General features: G+C 44.6%; 1 protein-coding gene across 4 annotated transcripts in view; it reads right to left on the reverse strand.

The window, feature by feature from the left end:
• Positions 1 to 20,199, reverse strand: part of hipk2 (homeodomain interacting protein kinase 2) — a 66,535-nt gene extending 46,336 nt beyond the window's left edge. For 3 of the 4 annotated variants that reach the window (XM_061721416.1, XM_061721415.1, XM_061721412.1), the window contains exons 1-2: positions 19,822 to 20,199; positions 3,485 to 4,652 (exon numbers count right to left, since the gene is read on the reverse strand). In XM_061721416.1, the coding sequence (XP_061577400.1) occupies positions 3,485 to 4,652; positions 19,822 to 19,840 (1,187 nt within the window). In that variant the 5' untranslated portion in view covers positions 19,841 to 20,199. Of the gene's footprint in view, positions 1 to 3,484; positions 4,653 to 8,259; positions 8,339 to 19,821 lie in introns of those variants that run through there. The other variant, XM_061721414.1, reaches the window with a different exon arrangement.
• Positions 20,200 to 20,437: the final 238 nt, after the last annotated feature.

The raw sequence follows: 20,437 nt of genomic DNA on the forward strand, positions 1-20,437 counted from the left end.
TTGGACAGTACACCCTTACATTACACTCAGGGGGGAGTGTAGATTTAATTTCTTTCCAAAACCACCACTATCTCATTTTTCTTAACTTCATGCATCAAAAAAAAAAAAACATAGGCTAATACTAAAGTAGTTGGATGTAGTTTCCCAGCATGCTCTGCACAATGTGTTTGTTGATATGATTGTAAGATAATTGTCCATAATCCATAATCTGTTCTTGGTACAAGCTGTGCTGTTTTTCTACTGCTTACAGTTTTAGTGTAGCTGGACTGTATCCCACCATGACATCCTATACATGTGTCCCTTTATACAAAGGTAAATACAGGCAATATGGATGCCACCAAGACATCTGGTGGGATACGCTGTAACTTAGCAAATCTGTGTCACAAAGAGAAGTCATGAACATCCACGCAGAAGTTCAACGGAACTGGAAACAAGGGCAGTTGTTGCTCATGTTTACTAGCTGTAATGGAAGATCAAGATCTTGGGCGATTCAGAGGTAATTTAGAGCGACCTAGAAGGAGCGTGCTTAGAACTGTGCTGTCTAAGACGGTATAATGTCAACAGATGTTTTCATGGTGAAAGTGCAACCATGACTGGTTTTGAATGTGGGATTTGCAGAAGCAGCTGCTCTCCTCTCTTACCAGAACTGGGTTCCGTCTACGAGCGTTTTACCTGAACAAAGTTCTGGGTCGTTCCGGCAAACTTTCACCTCTGATTAAACTATCAACAGCCACCACCAAGGTGTGCTCCCACCAGCTGGACGGCCTCAAGCACCTTCACATAGCACTGAATAACATCTTGCTGAATTCCACCTATCGAAAGGCCTTAACCCGGTGAGAGAAATAGGACAAAAATGTCCATGGGACGAGACAATAATCCCTTTATGTGGCACAGAGTAGGCTTAAGTAGCAAGCTTACCTGTTATATCATTAGCTATAGGTATGAGGGGGAGAAGGGGGGAAAGGGGGATAAAAGAGTGGATAAAAGAGTGGAAAATTGATGTAATTAACATGTAAACAGCACATATAATTTCAAAGTTTTAAGACTGTTTAAGGAAAAAAAGCACGGGGAGTACCACTAGGACTGCAAACCAGTGGCAACAAGCATAGAAATCTTACAGACGGGCTTATTTGACAAGGATTGATGAGCTCAGCTGTATCCGCTAAGCACTGAAGCGAACAAAGTTGAAACTCTAAGCACAATGAGAGCCGATCTTGTTTTACCTTGAATACTGGTATTTTATTTGCATGAGTCAACCTTGTGGAAAATCCATAACTCATTTGCAAGGCTGGTACAGGGCATGCGATGTCAACAGCAAACAATATCTATGACACCCAAAATGCAAACAGCGATTACTATCACTCCTCAGGGCCATTTCACCTCATTAAACAAACTTCGGCGAAGTTCGGGAGAGAAAAAAAGGAAATGTTAATCAAAAAGAATTAATATAGTTCAGGGATGTGGTTGCTGTAGTGAAGGATATTGAGTAACAGAGAGCCAAAGGTGGATAAGCACACCCGTATGTAATCTCCACCCCGTCAAGGTACAGGCAACAGAAACGGCTATCTTCTCATCTGTAATCATCAAACACGGTCTGATGTTCCCATCTAAGCTTTTGAACTCACCATGAACTGTACCCACAGCTAAAGTTTGCTTGCTGCCCATTCATACAGCGTTAAGACACCCATGGTACTCATCTCCAATGAGCTCATTCTTTGAAATGAATTGTAAGACACGCCTGATTCCTCACAATGAGTCCCACTAAAGCAAACTTGCTGTTGTCACTCTGCAGCACAGAGAACCCTGCAAAACACACACACCCACACACACACTCTCACAACCCGTCTGCTTCTGACCAGGGTCACCAAGTCCCTGCTCGAGGTTTTTGCTGGCTGATAGGTAATATTCTGGTCAATGTAAGTCTTTCTTTCCTCCCCTCTGCTGCCAAGAGGAAATGAAGGGATGATCTCTTGCGCTCTTTCACTCATCACTCCCAGGGAAAATAAACAGGAACGTTTTATAACCTGCTTGTTGACCTATAGCAAGGAGAAACAACAGGCTGATCGTGGTGTTTACTTCCAGATTAGGTACTTAAACTGACATAACAGTCCTGTGCTGAGGATTATGTAGAAGACAATTCCCATACAGAGCTCTTGATACGCTGTACTTTTAGATCGTTTTACAATACAGCCGTCAGATATGATTAAATATTCCATATCATGGAAACAGCATGTCTGAATCTCATTATTGTTAATTTCATCGTCTTTTATATATTCACAGAAAACAAGTCTTCAGTTGAGCACATTAGGAAGTAAATAATAAACTGTCATGATAGCAGAATTAAATCCTTACACCAAAGGAAAGCACAAAATGCCTCACAACAGAATCTGGACCATGCAGTGATAGAGCTGCACCTGGCGTGTGTGTGTGTGTGTGTGTGTGTGTGTGTGTGTGTGTGTGTGTGTGTGTGTGTGTGTGTGTGTGTGTGTGTGGTACCACAGCTCACACACCTGCTCAGCCCCACCGCAGCACAACCCTCGAACCCAAACAAAGCACGCACACTGTTTGATTTCTTGCTCCGTTCTCCAAATGCGGTGTCAGTTGAAACGTAAACACGGTGTTTGCTATGGGTGAAAAGATTTCTTTTTTTCCTTTTAAAAGCACCGGGAGAAGAAAGAGAGGTCTTCACAGAGAGTCATCTGGTTCTAATGCAGAACTCACTGGTGTGGATTACAAGCACATATTACAGGAGAACTCAAGCTGACCCCTCATCTCTATCCTGAGGGAAATGGGAGCCAGTCGGTGATGGGGGGCCGAGGGTCCGAGGGCCTGGGGAGCAGAGGGGTGAATAGATGCCTCTGGGCAGATTGCCACCTGACATGATCTTCTTCTATGGGGGAGTTTGTCTGGGATCTTTTAAAAACCCTTCCATTGAAAATGGAAAACAAAACTTTCTCCTTCCTCACAAACCTCCCTGCTACTGAACAATGTCATTGCTTCAAAAAAAAAAAGTCCCTGTGGTCTTTCAAGCAACTTGTGTAATAACTAACAGAGCAGGTTCTTTATGGCCATCAAAGTAGCACTAAACCCTGCTTGCTTTATCATATTAAATAAAATAAGCAGCTGGCCATTCTTCAAGCCTCTAACTTTTATTGCCCTGTTTCACATCAAAAAAAGGAGTTTAACTAACGGGATAAACAAGCACAAGAAGAAAAGCCAATGTTTGGAATGCAGATAGGACTTCAACGGCAGCTCAAGCAAATCTGGATGTTTGGACAAATATTCAACCCAACCCAACTATAAGAAAATTCACGACAAAAAGCCATAAATCAAACAAGAGGCAAACAGCAAAAGTGATCCAGGGAAACATTTTTGGACCCTTTGTTTGCATCTGTCCTGGATTAATAAAATGTCAAATTTAAAGCATGTCATATCCATTTGTTATCCATAGTTTTTATGATTATGTCAAATGTGCTGCTCTTACCTGTAGTATCTGGATTGTAGATACGTTGAACAGACTGCTTTGGAGACATGACTGGCTGAGCCAAAGTCAATGACTTTGACCCTGTAGGGCTGGCGAGATGGGTCCACGAGCATGATGTTCTCCGGCTTCAGGTCGGCATGGATCAGCCCCAGGCTCTTCAGTTTCATTAACGCCGTGGCAACTTGTTGGAGTACGGGTCGGATGTACTTGAGCGGCAAAGGGCTGAACTTATTCTGTTTGAGGAAGTCATACAGGTTCTGTTCCAACATCTCAAATACCAGGCACGTGTGGTTCTTGTGCTGGAAGCACTCGTAGGCCCTCACGAAGTTGTAGTCGTCCGCGCTCTCAGTGCTGAGACGTGCCAGGATGCTGACCTCAATCTGGCCCTGCCGTGCATATGAAGGGTGGTTTTTTAAGATTTTGATTGCCACTATCTCGTTTGTGCCCCTCTTCCAGCATTTTACCACCTGTCCAAAGGTGCCTCGTCCCAGGAACTCCAAGACTTCATAGGTGTTGGTCATGGAGCAGAGCACCTCGTGCTGCACCAGCTGGTAGTCTCCCTCGTTGTTGGAGCCACTGTTTTTGGACGTTGCTGTGGAGGTGGCGGTGGCCACCGTGGCCACCGTGGCTCCGCCGTTTTGGATCATCGGTGGGCCGTGCTCCTCAATGATCTGCACGCTGCTGTTGTTGTCGAGCTCCTCACTCTTGCGCTTAAGCCCACATCGCTGGTAGGTGTCGAGGAGACTCACTGTGCTGCGACGCGTCAGGTTGTGAAGGGCACCGCCCAAGCCGCTTCCACCCCCTCCACCTCCAGCCCCGCTGCTGTTGCTGCTGCTGTTGCCCCCACCGCCGCTGCCCAGCAGAGACCCGATGGCCCCCGAGGTGCTGCTGGCCGAGGCGACCACAATGTGGCCAGCGTTGGCTGGGAAGATGAGAGCCTGCTCGTAGGGCAGGGTGGAGCTGGCGACCTGCAGGGAGCTGTTGATGCCTAGGGTGCCGCTGGTGGCTGACACGTTCTTGCTGCTGTTGTGGCTGTAGACTTTGCTGTGTGTGCCGTACCCTGTCATATCCCAGTGACAGCTCTGCTCCACCTTCAGTTTCTTTACGCTAAAGAAGGCACTTGATTGGAGAGTGTGAGGAGAGAACACTTGCACTTGCGAGGCCATACCTGTGACAAGAGGGGGGGCAGAGGGGAGGGGCGAGAAAGACAGATATGAAAGCGAGAGGTTAGGAATTTGAGAGTGTCTGAAACATGAGTGGTAGCCACAAGCTTTAAATAAAAACAGCTTGGGTCAGAGCAGCAAGTCATTAAAACACCAAGCATTTATTCTGATGCATCACTATGTGAACTTGCATGTGAGACTTAAACATCGTCATGAACTTTAAATACCTCAAAGTCTATCCTTTAGCATATGTTGCTTTGGCATTTACATTTTTGCAGATGGGAACCGTGGGGCTATGGCATTTCCTCTGTGTCAACTACTAATTGTGCTGTTATCTAATATTTTTTGTAGAACATCGGAGACAAAGTCACGAAATGCTGTTGCAAAAGGGATAATGCAGTGTTTGGTAATGACATTTTTCATATTATTATATAACGTTAAACAACCCCAAAAGCTTTAGGAAAAAGATAAGGAGATTTAGAGTGAGCAGTGCTCGTGTAAACCACAAGTTCATGCAGAGGAAATGCCATTTTCCCCACTGTTCCCATCAGCAGCAATGTAAACAGGCTGAGCGGATACTAAAAGAGTACCTTTTCATGGGACACTCCACAGACACAGAGACGCGAGACAAAATCATGCACAAAAATAGGCTGACTAAAAATAAAAAAGGTGAACAATTGCAATTTTCTTACCCATATGCAACTCAGCCCAAGCAATGATCAGTACTACTCACTTTAGGGAAGGTGGTTGGAGAAATATTGTAAAAGTAACTGTAAAAACAGGAGAGGGGCACTGAACTCCCTCACAACCACACATCCTGAAGACAACAAAACAAAAGCTAAAGAGTACCAAGGCTGTGCTCTGAACTCCTGGGAACAAACTGCTTCAGAATAAGCAAAAAGCCTCTCCAAGCAAACAACAGCCCAAAAATAGTCCATTTTCTTTATCTCTCTCTTTGCAAACAGGCTTGTTTGTAACATTGAAATGATTATTACAGCGCAAGGAAGATTGTATAAGACTTATGCTCAAACGCGTAATGCTATGTTTAAACAATTTCCAGTAAACCCAGAATTAGTTTACTGCTAACAAACAAAAGAGCTTCCACCTGGCCGCGCCGATGCCCGCACACACAATTAAGCCTCGCAGCTGATCAAGTGATGCATGATTCAAAGAACGTTTTGGTCCTGTGCACACACAAACACTAACAAAACTCATAAAAAAAAAGCCTTTTAACTTTGTTTACTGCTGGTTAAATTGCTGCTTTTGTGTGTTTAACAGAGATCTTGAAAGTTGGGAACTTTTGTTGTTTTTCAAAGATAATTAAAGGACCCCAGTCCCATCAAAATAGGACAACGGTTATAACTATTGGCTCCATTGTGCCGGCAGAAGGGGACATGGTCACTTCGTCATTATTAGCCTTTTCAGTGGTAATGATGATGAATTCAGTAGAACGCTGGCAGAACTCTGCTACACTTTGCTTTTTTTTGTTTTCTTTTTTACCCCACTGTTTCCTCCTACTTTTCACATTTTTGGGGGTTTGCTTCTAGTTTGGCCTCGCTTTGATTCACTAGTTATCTCTTTGGTCATCTGGTTTTAGCCTTAATGCAGCAGGGATTGAAGCTGCTCTTCATTTTGGAGGACTCACTGTAAGCTGGGCTGGTGCTTATTTAGCATAACTTCCCCATGCTTCCTGTTATTTAAGCCTCAGACATCATATCTGCACATCTATGTTCCGATAAGTCATTAATATGTAGCTTTTTTTCCTTTTCTCTTTTAACTGCAGATGCCTGCTCACTTCATATCTGGGGCCATAGCTATGACTCCTCCAGAGAGGTAATGAAGAACGTCCGCTAGGCTATTAGGGGCAAGGCTCTCTGCTAATCACATAAGCCCTGAAGGCCAGATGTCACTCCTTGGATTACCAATTCCTGTGCCTGGACTTTACGCTAAAAATAATTTGAATGATGAATTGCGTCACAGAGCAGCGTCAACAGTGTGTGACAGTGAGCATGAGAGGATAAGCGCGGACACAGACTTATGGACCCAAAAATGGATGGACACGAGAGGCCAGACTGTTCCTCCTGTGGAAAATTCCAATTGTACGTACCCGCCGGCATGATGGCGGACAGGTCCGGTTTGAAAAAGGCTGAGGATAGGTGCCTCTTTGTGTTTGTATCTAGCAAATTTCCTCCTGAACCCTAGTCACTCATTGACTCCCTCTCAGCTGTAACCCCGTGGTCAAAGGGTTCGTTTCACATGGCCTGCACAGTGCAATGAACCCCAGACCACATGTGTCACTAGGAGATGATGCAAAAATAAAAGACACAAAAATAAGAGCTATACAATCAGCGTCACAGTTCAGAGCCTTGTGCTGAATGCAGATAAGTAATTAAATGAACCAAAAGTAAGAGGTCAAATGGCTGGAATGTTATCTCATGACAACATTCACAGGAAAACAATGTGACCAATTATACCTTTTTGAGAAAGCGGCTTCAGTCTCCATGAATCAGTCTTCGCCCCAAACTGAAGTTCAAACATATTTATGATGAAGAAGCTGAACAACTAAACCCTCTATAGTGTTTTCAGAAAGCACACAGCGCAATAAATCTTCCCTTGAAAATGTCCTCTTGAAGTTTGCTTGAATTTTTGAACTCTATGCTGAGCACAAAACTGCAAAGGTCCATTGTTGTACATTTACAATGCTGGACTGCCTTCCCTGCCTAGCCTTTCTATTTAGCATACCTACAGGAACACTGTTTGTCCCACACACTGCAATTAAGCATACCAGAGAGGCATTTTCCACTGTTTAGAGGCAGCATGTTGAAATGGTAATAGTCAATGTTTTCAGAGAGATTACCTCTCTGTCAGGGGTTTGTTAATCTTCTTTTTGGGAGGATCAGGGCTGTTCTGCATGCCATGTAAGGGTGAGAGATGGGCTGAAAGGGAGGGAAGGAGAAAAGAGCTCGGAGAATCGGAGCTGGGAGTCATGAGTGGCCCTCGCATTCCTTCCTGTGACCTGCTTCTGTTTGCCGTCTTTTATTAAACCTGTCATTTATAGCTCGCTAACAAGATGACGGAATATTGATGATGATGACACTACCGAGCACTCAGGACAGTCTTTCAAAATTTAAAAAAAAAACGTCTTCCAGCATAGTACATGATCATGATTGAGCTAGCTCATGACTGCTCTCAAAGGTCTTATAGTTAAAAACAATATAGTGTAGGGCTGAAATACAAATAGATGCAATCTTTTTACACCTTAATGGGAAATGCTTCAAATACAGGTTGAAGTCTTTAAATATATCAGTCGCTGTCCAGTCGACACAACAAGGTCTGACTGGATAAATCCAATACACAAACATCAGACATAAGCTGGTAGACAACCCTAGGACAGAAGTCTGTCTTGTTGACGTATTACTTCTAAGACCAAACCTGAAGAAGGCCTACTTCGTGAGGTCTAATGCCTACTGACACCGTCAGAGACGCTCTGATGACCCTGTCTCTTTACCGGACATCCTAGAGTCTGGAGCACTGGAAGGATTTGGGGGGAGGTGGGTCAAAACGCTGCCTAATCAAATGACTTCTGACTGTCTAGACAAAGCATTATCTCACCCTTCGCTCCTGTTGGCATCTGCGTGCAGCTTGCCGCACCTCCACCCTGTTTCCGAACACCCGGCACGTTACAGATAAAGGGCAAGCTGCAGAAAAGGCATCAGCCCGATGAGTGGCTCCAGCTTTCTTCGTCATAAATTTTCCAAGAATCTGCAAACGTTACCCCATTATGCATCCATCTCATAGTCTTCAGATCAACCAGCAATTTCCTGTACTTCCTTATGGAGGCTGAGGCTTGTCTCTTCCTATTTATATACATTTTCATGAGACGTGACTCACATGGCCATATACATCTTTAATTAATGCTACATTTATGACGCAGACAGATGTGCTGCTTCGGGAGCAGTTGGAAGGACTGTGACAGGCTTTTGGGGGTTGCATGTGAAACCACGACAGAGCAGGAACATCTTGTCCATACAGAACAGTTTAGCCTCGTGTTCCTGCCTCCTTGTCTGAGTTGTGTCCTCTTTGGGGAGCTGCAGCTCGACACTGCATAGTTTTTCCTCTCTTTCTCTTGAGGCCACTATTGACCACTCTGTTTTTTTTTTAGCTCTCTCATCTCTGCTTATTTATAGCATAATTAATCAGCTGCTGCTCCGTGAGGCTTTCTGCTCTTCCCTGCTGCAGCATTTGACTACTGCAAACTCTCTTGACATTTCATTCCTTTCTTTCGTAAACACGTTAAAGAGGACAAACATCCATCCAGCATGTGGACAGACTAAACCTTTCACAGATATACCGCAGGACTCCTCGGCTGAATAACATGCCAGCTGTAAATGTGACACTCCCTCAACTCTCCCCTTACTGGAAGCAAACAGCCAAAGATACATCATGTTGTGTTAGCCGTGAGATAACATGATCAGTCAGCACTTGCTAAACTGCACATGCATAGATACCTGAGTGGGAACACACACACACGCACGCAAAAGCTGTAGCCAAAATGTCCATGTTTGAGAACACAAATAGGTGCATATGGATCCAAGCAGTCGCACTAATTGATGCGGGACTTATCTATCTTAATTATCTACGAAAGACGCAGCACTTTGTGTACCAAAGTTTCCATGCTAAAAGTGCTATCGCGCAGGCGGAAAAACCTGCCACCCCAGGACAACTGTCAGGAGATAAGAGAGCTGCTATTTGAGCTGTAAATGTGGTCGTAAATCGGCTGGGGTGAGAAAAAAAACATTTGCCTTGTTTACACTGCCAGGTCAGCCCGACCAGGTGCTGAATCGCGGATCTGGGTGGAGGAGAAGGAAAAGACGAGGGAGAAGGAAATAATTAAAGAAAAAAAAGAACAAATTTTGACAGTAAAACGCTAAATGTGGCATATGCTTGGAGAAACTAAGCAGAAGTCTTGTGCGTGACTCTGAAAACAAGCTCAACCACCAACCGGTGGAGACTTTTTCACTCCGGTATCGGCTACATCATACCCAGTACATGCATCGCGCCGCGCACCGGGCCTTGCAGGGCCACACACACCCGATAAGCAGATGCTCTCTAGAGTGCTTATCATTTACATTCAGAGAGAAACACCCTGCTACAGCACACTTCCTCTCGTGTCACCAGGTCCCGTAATGACAGCTGGAAACAATGTAAAGTACTGAAAACAATATACAAGAACTGCCGAAAAACAAAAAAAGAATAACTCAACATGGACAACAATGGGAAAGACACACAGATGAGTGCAGTTTGGGGGGAAAAAACATTGTACAATGGCTATTGGATTTGAGTGGAGCCAGAGCAGTATGGATTTTTCGTTGAGTGCTCGGCTGTAATCTACACACACACTGAGGTTTGAGTGTTAATGTGAGTGGTGGCCTTATTTGCTGCTCTGGCACTGCATCTCGCTCGTAGCTTTTAAAAGGATGGCACTTCACTAAGTACAGGACAAAATCCAGTGATATGCAAACACAAAGGAGATCAAATGATGCTGATGTTCGTACAGAGTTACACGTGCTTGTATGCACAAACACAGAGATCCGAGTTCGCCGTCTTTCAACATTTTAATCATTTTTCCACCTCATGTAAAAGGGACAAAGGGCCCTAAATCCAATCAGGTTTAGGAGGAAACCTTTATTTTTTTTATTTCTAACGGCCCTGGTTGCATGAATATGGCTTTTATCAAAGTAAAAAAAATGACTAGAGAAGACATGAGGATAACTCTTTATCGTTCATTGTCCCTGTTTCTGGATAAGAGGCTAAATGTCAAGTATTTACTTCACTAAGTCCGGAACTGTATCAACAGTGATATGATCATCACATCCAATGTATTAAATAAGGCACTAGAAAACTAAAGCATGTGAATTTAAATAGCAAAGTCAAGCAGTCAAGCAGAGCTATGGAAAAGATTTCAGATGAAGAGAGTGCAGCTTTTTTTGACAGTTTTGAGGAGGCAGCATCCTCGTCCCGCCCTGTCACCCTGCCCTGTCCCGTGGCTGGATTTGGGTGTGTTCTTGAACTCGGGGGTTAAAGCCCGCCGCTACATTAATATCCGACTGGGACAGCTGGGATAACGCCCGTACTGCTCGGCACGCTTACCTCCCCAAAGGATGCACACCACACACAGAACTATCCATTTATGCAGAGATATGTGGATGTACGTGCCAGCAGCCGCATAGCAGACTGTGCGTCTCTTTATTTGCACAAGTTCACAACCCCTGATGCTTCTCATGACTCTCGGTGCTACGTAACAGAAATATCTTTGATATGTAGTAACAAGCAGTCTGAAACCACAACCCCAAAACATACAAATTCACACCCAGAGGGATTGATGTGGTGCCCCACCCTTCTGAAACCCAGCGATGAACCCCAACAACAGAGAAACCAGTTAGACCTGACCGGGAGTATGGAGACCATTCATGCGCGGCTGGGCCGTCGCTTCCTGTATTTCCAAAACACAGCTGCAGTCAAACAAACACATTGATAGCCTATCTCGCTTTTAAAAATAAGAGCAATGGTTAAAGGAATGCTTTGATATCTTATTTATCTTGTCTGACACAAAAATGAAACAATTAAACCACTGCACCTCTAACGCACAAGGCAGCCAAGTGAGTCTGGTAAAGACAGGACATCCACAAATTCATTTCTAACTGGCAAAAGATGACAGAAGGAGAAGATAAAAGCATTTTCTGTCCGGCTACCCTCAAGTGTGGTCGGACGGTGCTCTCCTATGACCCCGCTCCCACCCCATCCATTCCCAGAAAACAGGAGTGTGTGATATTTCAAGGGGATTTGTGAAGTGTCTATTCAGGGCAACAGAGCACCCTAATCTTGTCTACATGCCCTTTTCTCCCTCTGAAACGCCTCAACGTGTACTCCTGCCCTCGTACCACAGGTAAGTCATCGATATCCATCCTTAATGAAGTGTCATAATCTTGCTCCATCTTCTTCTTTTAAAGCCTCTAATAGCTCCGCTTGTTCTGCTTGACTTGTCCCTGACAAATCGAGGCCCAGCATGCTATATATTCAAACAGCTTTTAAACGTTACAGCACGCACATAAGCGTGTGGACTTATACCAATTTGGTGAGGCATTTGTTCACTTAAAAACACCTGACTGTGCTGTAAATACGTCTGTTCTTGCTGTCCTTGCGGCCACAAAGCCGAGTTGACACAACTCCGCTTTCTGCATCGTGAATGAGTAAAAAAAGGGGGAAGAAAACAGGACATGACTTTAGCTGATCATATTTACAGTGTCCTTAGAGTCACAAATAGCAGCCAAAACCAGAAAGAGCAGGACTATTCTGAACATCACTTCAACAGCCACATACTGAGCTGCCATGTAGGCGAAGTGCATATTTGAATCGGCTTGCAGAATGAGAGCTGTGTTTTACAAGCATAAATATATAACAACAAAGTTTGCTTAGTGAATTATACAAAACAAGTTACATCAACTGTAAGAATTTGCCAATTAAGGTGGCTGTGATCTGGGATCCATCTAAACTCACAGATTTGTGGTTGTTGTAAGTGGTTTTAGCAGTCAGAGGGGGAAAAAAGAAAGAAAGAAACTGGAAAACCAGTAAATAAGGGATCATTATACTTGGAGATGTTTTACTGAGAATCATGGTAGAAATGCCAGAGGTCTTTTGGCGGAGCCGAGGTGTTTAAATCCATGCTATTAAAATGTTTGAAGGAAGTGAAGGAGGTTCAAGACTAACGATTACTGCTGTCGAGCTTGTGTTCAAATGTCTTTAAGCTTACTGTATATCTTATAAAAGGCAGCATTTTCTCGTCACCACTGTCTCACTCCTAATGAGGTAAAAACAACTGGCCCGGACCGTTAAAGGAAACACAGAGGGTCCTTGTATACCTAAAAGGTCACATTTTGGCCTTTTTTTGAACCAGCTTTTCTGAAAGTTGTGACGGGGTGACAGTGAGTTTGAGTGTGGCAGCAGCTGCTCGGTGCTCTCAGGGGGAGCGGAGGAGACAGATGCCTCGCCGGGCAACGCTGATCACAGATGCAAAGTGGAGGCCGGTTACATTTTTTTTAAAAAGCGTGAACTCTCCAACCCCCCCAACAACTCTGCAAACATCACCGTAACCTTTCCCAAAACTCCATCCCCGGGACCCGACCACCACCCTCCCCCAGCCTCCCTCCTCAGACCCCCTGACCCCTATCTGTGCCGTCGAGGCTAATGGGCCCCCAAATGAAGGTATTCATTTCTCGACCCCAGCTCCACTGCCTCCTTTCTTCTGTTCCTGCCTTACTTTTCCAGGCTTTGTCACTCCGCATCTCCCCACCATTTTTTCCTCCCCATCCCTTGTCTGTCCGACTAAATGCAGGGGTCAGATCAAAGGGCTTCCAGATAGAGCCCCTATAGCTGCCCGTAATGTGGCTCGGGCTTTGAAGTGAGGAGTGGATCTGCGAGGTGTGCAGCCCCGTCTTTTTGTGCCTAGTAATTTCAGCAGAACTCGCTGTTCCTAAATTCTGTCTCGTATAACGCAAATCCAAACTTTTTTCCACGACAGGCATGTGAGCAGCATTTCCATAAATGTCACAATAATTTCTTCTCTGCAATAAAATGGGACGGCCGATAAGATATTTTGTTATATATTTTGAAACAGAATAATGAGGAAAAGCAAATGTTGAACAATTTACTCCAAACCTGTCCAACAGAACTAAAAGTAACAGTATTTCAATAAAAACTCCCAAAGCGTGAAAGAAATGTCCTGCAGCAACACTGCAGTCATGAGGAAATATTTCCTACACTCGGAACATTCAGATATTTCCCGAATCAGTGCTGGAGTTTTATTAGAGGAGCCACTGGTCTAATTGAATCAATGACTTTTTAACATCTTTGCTTCCACATTATTCTTTAAAAGTCCATTAAAACTTCAGCAGATTCTTTTTTCTCTACATCAGGTGAATAGCAGACAGATACTCTACTTCATACTTCTAAAACAGAAAGTCTCTGGGATGTTTCTATCAACACATTTCATCATTTCCCCTCCTGCTTCGTTTGAATGTAAAATGTGTGAATTCTCACTGAAAATTCAGGCACCTGAGGAGAGTCCCAGATCTCATAGAAGAAAACTCACTTTATTTCAATTTCCGTCTAAGGTGGGGATACACATCACAACTGCTTTCATGGTAATTGAACAGGGAGAACCAAACTTTTTGAAGAAGAGAGAGAAAAAGATGACGAGACTAAAATGATTCAATAGACAGATGAGGAGGCCAGTGACTCTACTGTACATGTGAAAGAGTATCCAGCGCAAACGTGAGTAGAGGAAGGGGCTTAAGCTGTTCATTTCCATGCCTGTTGATTCCTTTGACTGCTCGACTTCTTGTCTGTTGCCGTCTCCTTTCTGTTCTGTGCCTTTTTCGCCCCCTGGCTCTGGGCAGAAATGGGCTTGAGTACTCATCTGAGCTTTGAAGTCCTTTGGTTATCAGCCAAGCGTAGAAATGTACCTGCAGCCATCTGTGAAGGGGCCGCCAGCAGCCGCCCACCGCTCCACTTCCCTTCCATGACTGAGAGGGGCGTGAGCCAGGAGCAGTTATGGGCCTGGCGGTGGCTCTCAGTCCGTGTTGGCCACACGTGGTAAAGCCTGTAGCCGTGTCTGTGTCAAAGAATATGAGCACGCAAAAAAAAAATAAAAAAAACCTCAACCTTCTAATCTTACAATGTAATTCATTGCCTCTCTGCTCATTTTAATACCAGTCTCTAAACACCTCCCCCCTCTCCTATCCTCACCCGGCTGCCATGCCTCTCTCCCTCGGCGAGGAGGAGAAAAATGTGGAGGTTATGAAAGGCTTGATTAAAAACTGCAAACCATTTTTTCGCTCCATGCTTCGTTGAATACAACGAGATGGTTAGACTGCTTTGTTTAAATAAAGCGCCTGAGAGTGTGGTTGTTGTCTTGTCTTTCTAAATCTAGTGCCTGAAACCACCTGTCATTTCTGCACAACACCGGGTGTTACATTCAACTTTAAGTTATGTATTTATCCATCCATTTAGGTTTGCATATACGTGCATCTTTGTGACGTGTCAAGTTGAAAGGCTAAATGAGCTTGTGATGAATACAAGCAGCACTGGCGACTCCTCTTCCAGAGGGCGCGGTGTCAAACGGGCCGGTGCGAGGGGACATTATCACAAACAATAGGATTAAGACGTCCGACAATGTGGACTAGAAACAAGCTGGTGGTTTAGTTTGGGTGTGGGGGGGGTTAGTGATGGGATGAGGCAGTAATAAGACCAGCCAGGAGGGACGGGTGGGAAACCAGTGAGGGATGTGAAGGTTTATAGGTGGGGGTCATAAATAGGGAGAACAATAAAGCTACAGTAGCCGGGCCGCTTCTCAATCATACCTCCAACTACACACACACACACACACACACACACGCACGCACACACACACACGCACAGGCGAACATGGGGGGCTTCCAATCTGGCCATCAGGCTGTTGCTGAAGTGTCACATGGGCGCCGTGTGCGCTGGCCAATGGCCTCTCGGCTTATCAACAAACAGAGCGGGATGGAAGGACAGATAAGAGATGGACGTGGGGGTGGGGCAGAGAAATGGCGGGTGGAAACTGGATTGGGGGGGGGGGGTGGCGGGGTCATTGGTGGATGATGAGAGATTGCAAAGTGGGAATGGCGTATGAGCAAAATGCAGACCGTTTTCAATCTACACTGTGCAATATTAGTCACCTATATGAACAATGATTTGACATGTGCAGCATACAAAGTGCCCTTTATGCTCGAGGAATCTCTTTGTAATTAACGCTTAACGGGTCCAAGTTAACAAAAGGCCTTATTCACTCTGGGGCGCATTGAGAAGTGGTAAAATATGAACCTCTGTTTGAACCGTGGCTCTTATAGCAGATCAAAGCAATGAATATGTCATAAGGTCGTGTCAGCATCATGCTTTTTAACACACACAGAGAGGATAATTCATAACTTGTGGTGGATGGAGATTCTACACATTTATCTTTCTTTTTTATTTTTTTATTACAGCCCGATCAAAACTATGAGGATATCTCTAGGTGTTAAGGCCCCCCACTGAAAGCTGCACAATAAATCCCCAGGTACTACGAAGCAAACTGAAGAAAATGACAAAATCTGCATTTTGTGGCATCATATAAGAGCATTTTCAAGTTTCCTGAACTCCCTATGAGAGCGTAAAGATGCCAGTTACACCAGCTTCCTCTCGAACAGAGCCTGGAGTCATTACACTGCCACTCAGAGTCAGAGGCAGCTGTTCCAAACAAGCCGACACCATGCACAATGTGAAGCAAAATTGCAGGGGGGCTCACACATGCATGCATGACAACCAACACGGAAATGCCTTGTGTAAGCAGTTGACAGGGCTGAAGCTCCATCCCAGCCAATCTCTCTGTCTTCCCCTTTGATAAAAAAAACTAACTAATGTCAGCAACTGATGTGGTCTCCCCGTTCAAGGACTTCAGAGCCAGGCTGTGGAGGGTTTTTTTTTCTCTTCTTCTTTTTTATGAGAGGTTTGCAACATATGGCAAAAGCGCTGAAACAAGAGCTTTATTGACTGAAGAGAAAATGTGAATTGCAAAGTTCCTTTGCCTCTCAATTAAATGTCTTCTATGCAAAATAGTAAAAATAAGAAAAAAAAAGAAAAAAGAAAAAAAGAGCCAAAACAGTTTTGCTGTTTACTGAAGACTGTGTGGAAATTGAAGCCTGCTGACGTAGTCTGTTCTACTCATACTGGAGGCAGGGCCCCCCTGTGTCTCACTGGCCTCCACTAACCTGTCATTTCAGGCTCACCCAACCACCCCCCCTCCCACCTCGCCCACTCCACCTACCCCCATCCCACACCCATCTGTTTCCAAAATCCTCAGATCCCACCTGTGAGCTATTTCGGCTCACGAGAGGGCCACAGTCCCCCCCCTGTCTTTGTATAAAACTCACATCGTGCCTCCTGCCGAAGCCCCAGCTTCTCTTTACTAAATGCCCCAACCAATCAATAAAGAAGCTCCCAACGCTGGAAAGTAGTTCTTTACAGTGAAAAACCAATATAGCTTATCTATTTCCATGACACTTTTTATAGAAAACTCTGTCACAAACAAGTCACGGGGTGATGGATCGGCTCAACAGAAAGATCGAAATAGCTGCTGAGTGAAAAACAAGAGACAAACATTCTCAATGGTACGTAAAAGGATACGAGGCGATGACAGCTCCTTCCTGTCGAGTGACAATTATTCACTGTAACTATCGCCCCATCTCTTATTAAGTGCTTGTTTGTCCTCCCTTATATCTGTCTACTTCCTCGCTGTGGACACTGAAGACCTAAACACGCCACCCTGATTGTCATAACAATCAGGAAGAAAAGAGACCCTGCACTGGCTCCCTTGGCTCTGCCGGGAGGAGTGGCCCTGCCATGGCCATCAGGGTTCTTCCTGCAATTCTAATCAAAGTGTAAAAGGGTGCAACCTTGGAGCCTAAGCCTGGGCTACAGTCTGTGAGGAAGATATCAATCAAGAGACTCCAAACAAGCATAAGGGGAAGAGGGAGGGAGCGTTGAAGCCTTACGTTACCCTCCATGTTCGCCTGTCTTTTTCCCTGTCCCCAACGAGAGCAGTCGCATTAACACATAATGGCTGTGTGGATGGATAAATCATTAATCTGCCCGTGATGCTGCACAGCCTGTCACCACCACTGTCACCATCATCATCAGATTGTGAGTCAGCCTCTGTCCATTTTTCCAGGTGGGAATGACTGAACACACTCTGGACCGGTGGTGGCTGACCTGGGGGGAAACGAGCTCCAAATGTTGCCGTTCTGCATGGTGCCCAGTTCTGCAGCTGTCTAATCCCCTTGCAGACGGTGCTTGTGTAGGAACTCGCAGACTGATAGAGACATATGCACATGCATGCATGAGCACATCTCAACACCCATATCTATCCAGGCAAGAGCAAAAGAAGGCAAGTAAGAAGGCAGGGTTTGTCTGTGTGCGAATATTAGCTTTTCCACAGCTGGGGGCTGCTGGACCTGCTCCATTCATCAGACATCCATCAAGGTGTCAGTTCGGGTTATGAGACCAGGCTCCCAGGGTGATCACACCACCACCCTTCCTGCCAGCAAGCCTGCCTGATGATGGCTTTCTGTCTGAGCCATGAAGAATCAGAGACAAATATGTAAGAAAAAAGCAAACACCAACAGAAAAGAGCACAAACTGACAGCAGCGCAGTGACCACTGTCTACTTCATGAGGCAACCTTCCTGTGACAAATGATTTCCAATAACTGATTATAAATATTTCGCCAAGAAACAGGTTTCCCTAAACAATCTCAACTTTAAACAATCCCGGGAAGCCTGTAATCTTTAGATTAAAGTTATAAATACCTTGTAGCCAAGGGTGAGTAATTACCATAATAGTCATTCCCACTCTGTGTGAAGGGCCCCAAAACCCCATTTTCCACCGGAGACTTTGGTCATTTCCATGACTGCTCTACATAACAGCCCTCTCTAACACCGAGGAGGACAGGCAAGGTAATTAATTCCCCCTGCTGCCTCTTTCTTTTCCTCTCTCCTCCTCTTTGTGGTGAAGGGAAAAGTCGGAGAATGTAATTTACACTAATTACCTTTTGCATAGGAGTCTCATTTTAACTTTCCTTTTCATGTTGAGGAGCCAGAGTCTTGATCTATGCCTTTAAGCTTCAACACCTTTAATGAAAAACCACTATGATATTCCTATAGGGACACAGCACGGATAAGGGAAGTGTTTGTAGCAACCTTACATTGCAGCCCTTCATATAAATCCCTACAAAAACACCCTTATTTTTCTTAAAAAAATCTCTCCAGAAGACAACCTAACTGTGTTTTACAGAAGTACTTTTTTCTTAATAGTATTTCTGAATAGGTACGCAGAGGTTCCTTTTAATGCCAGCAGAGGGACTACAGAGTAAACACGTATCAAGCATGAGACTGCTCCAAAATAAATATGGGGAAACATCAAGGCTCAGCACCATTTACATGTGCCACTATTCATTTTGCACAAAAATCTGATCAGAGCCCACTGCTCGGTTTCTTTCTGGGATAAATATCCCCGGTTAAAGGTTTTCTGTCCCATGCGTGTGAGACGCCCATCTCCACAGACACTACTTCTATATGATACTCTGGAACTGAATGAAATTCAACATTATATATGAAGCTGCAGAGATGAATACAGTACTACATGCTCAGTGATGTTTTACCATACTATTGAAGATGTTAGTATTTGTGTAGTTGCAGTTGGACTATCCGCAAAATCCTGATAATGCACGGATAATGGTAGCCGATTGCATTGTTTTTATCTATGTATATTTACAACCTGCCTTTGCAATGGCAGTGCAAATAAAAAATAAATAAATAAACAATTAGTAGGTTCATGCATTAGTCCCAAATGATAATAATAACAATAAAAAACTGTAAGAGAGCACTGAGGAGCACGCAGGGAAGCATTCTCTCAATTGGATTAGTCACAGCCACAATGCTGCAGCGATAGCGAATATGCTCTATTTAAGCATAACTTTGGCATCCAGGAAGACAAATACACATATAAATCAATGCAACACGGCACCGAAACACGAAAAGTCTAGAGGGGTTTTCAATACAAGCGCGATCATTTGGAGATTATAGAATGAAACGCAAGGCGAGACTGGGACCGATCGCTCTCCGACCCTCTTTCATTCCCTTCGAGCAGAGATACAATTTCCACTTAGAGCAAACACGAGGACAAAACGCAATCGTTTTCAAAAAAAAAAAGAAGATCTGCGTTGTGGTGTGTTCAAAACACAGGAACGTGCTATCCGGGGAGGTTTACAGCCGTTTCAGCACTGTGTTTTAACTGCAGCTGCTGGGACTTGCACCAAGATCTGACTGATTCATTCAATTTTCTTTAACTGTGTTCAAAAGCAGACCTGCTGGAGGGGTTGCACCTTATATGTGGAATATATTTCCTGGGTTTACATTTCCTGTGTGATTTCTAACAGAAAGCATGAACTCATCCCTTTCCTCTATGTGCTGCAATTCAATTGTATCGCAATTGATCAGATGAAGCAGCACAGTGGGGGTAAAAAAGAGCGAAAGAAAACACCACCAAAACACCACCTTACCTTCGTATACAGGGGCCATCGGTGCAAGGATTTCTGTTATTCATGGCAAAAAAATAAAGCAATATTTCTGATCAAAACTCAATAAAAATCTGCCATCTTGAAACAGTGATGAGAGGGTCGACGCGGTCTCCTGCATTACTGGCCCGGTTCATTAGTGGAGAAAATGCTCATAATTCATATCCAGGCGTTTGTCAAAAGAACGGTAAGATCCGGAGCGAGGAGGGAAAAAAAAGCCACAGAAGAGATGGCCGAGCGTCTCAAATCCCACCCGCGGTGTTGTTTCTCCTGGCTCAAATTGATGAGCCACGATGACAGGTTTACTTCAGCTATTGTGCGACATGTCTGAGGAGTGAGGAGTCTCTGCAAAAGTTGCAGCAGCGGTCAGAGCGCAGCGAGTTTGCCGTGCGGAGAACAGTCGAGCGCCGAGAGAGTCGATGCGGGCGGGCGGGCGGGCGGCGGGCACCCCTCTCTGGGCAATAACAGAAGTCCCATGTCCACCGTCACGGCTGGGGATTGGAGATATGGAAATAAAGGACCAAAAAAAAAATGGGACAAACTCTTACCAGAGTTGTCGATTGAGGTCTGTTTTTTTCTCTCTTACAGATGGGAAATAAAA

This window comes from Cololabis saira, chromosome 5, assembly GCF_033807715.1.
Source record: "Cololabis saira isolate AMF1-May2022 chromosome 5, fColSai1.1, whole genome shotgun sequence".
Taxonomy (NCBI): domain Eukaryota; kingdom Metazoa; phylum Chordata; class Actinopteri; order Beloniformes; family Belonidae; genus Cololabis; species Cololabis saira.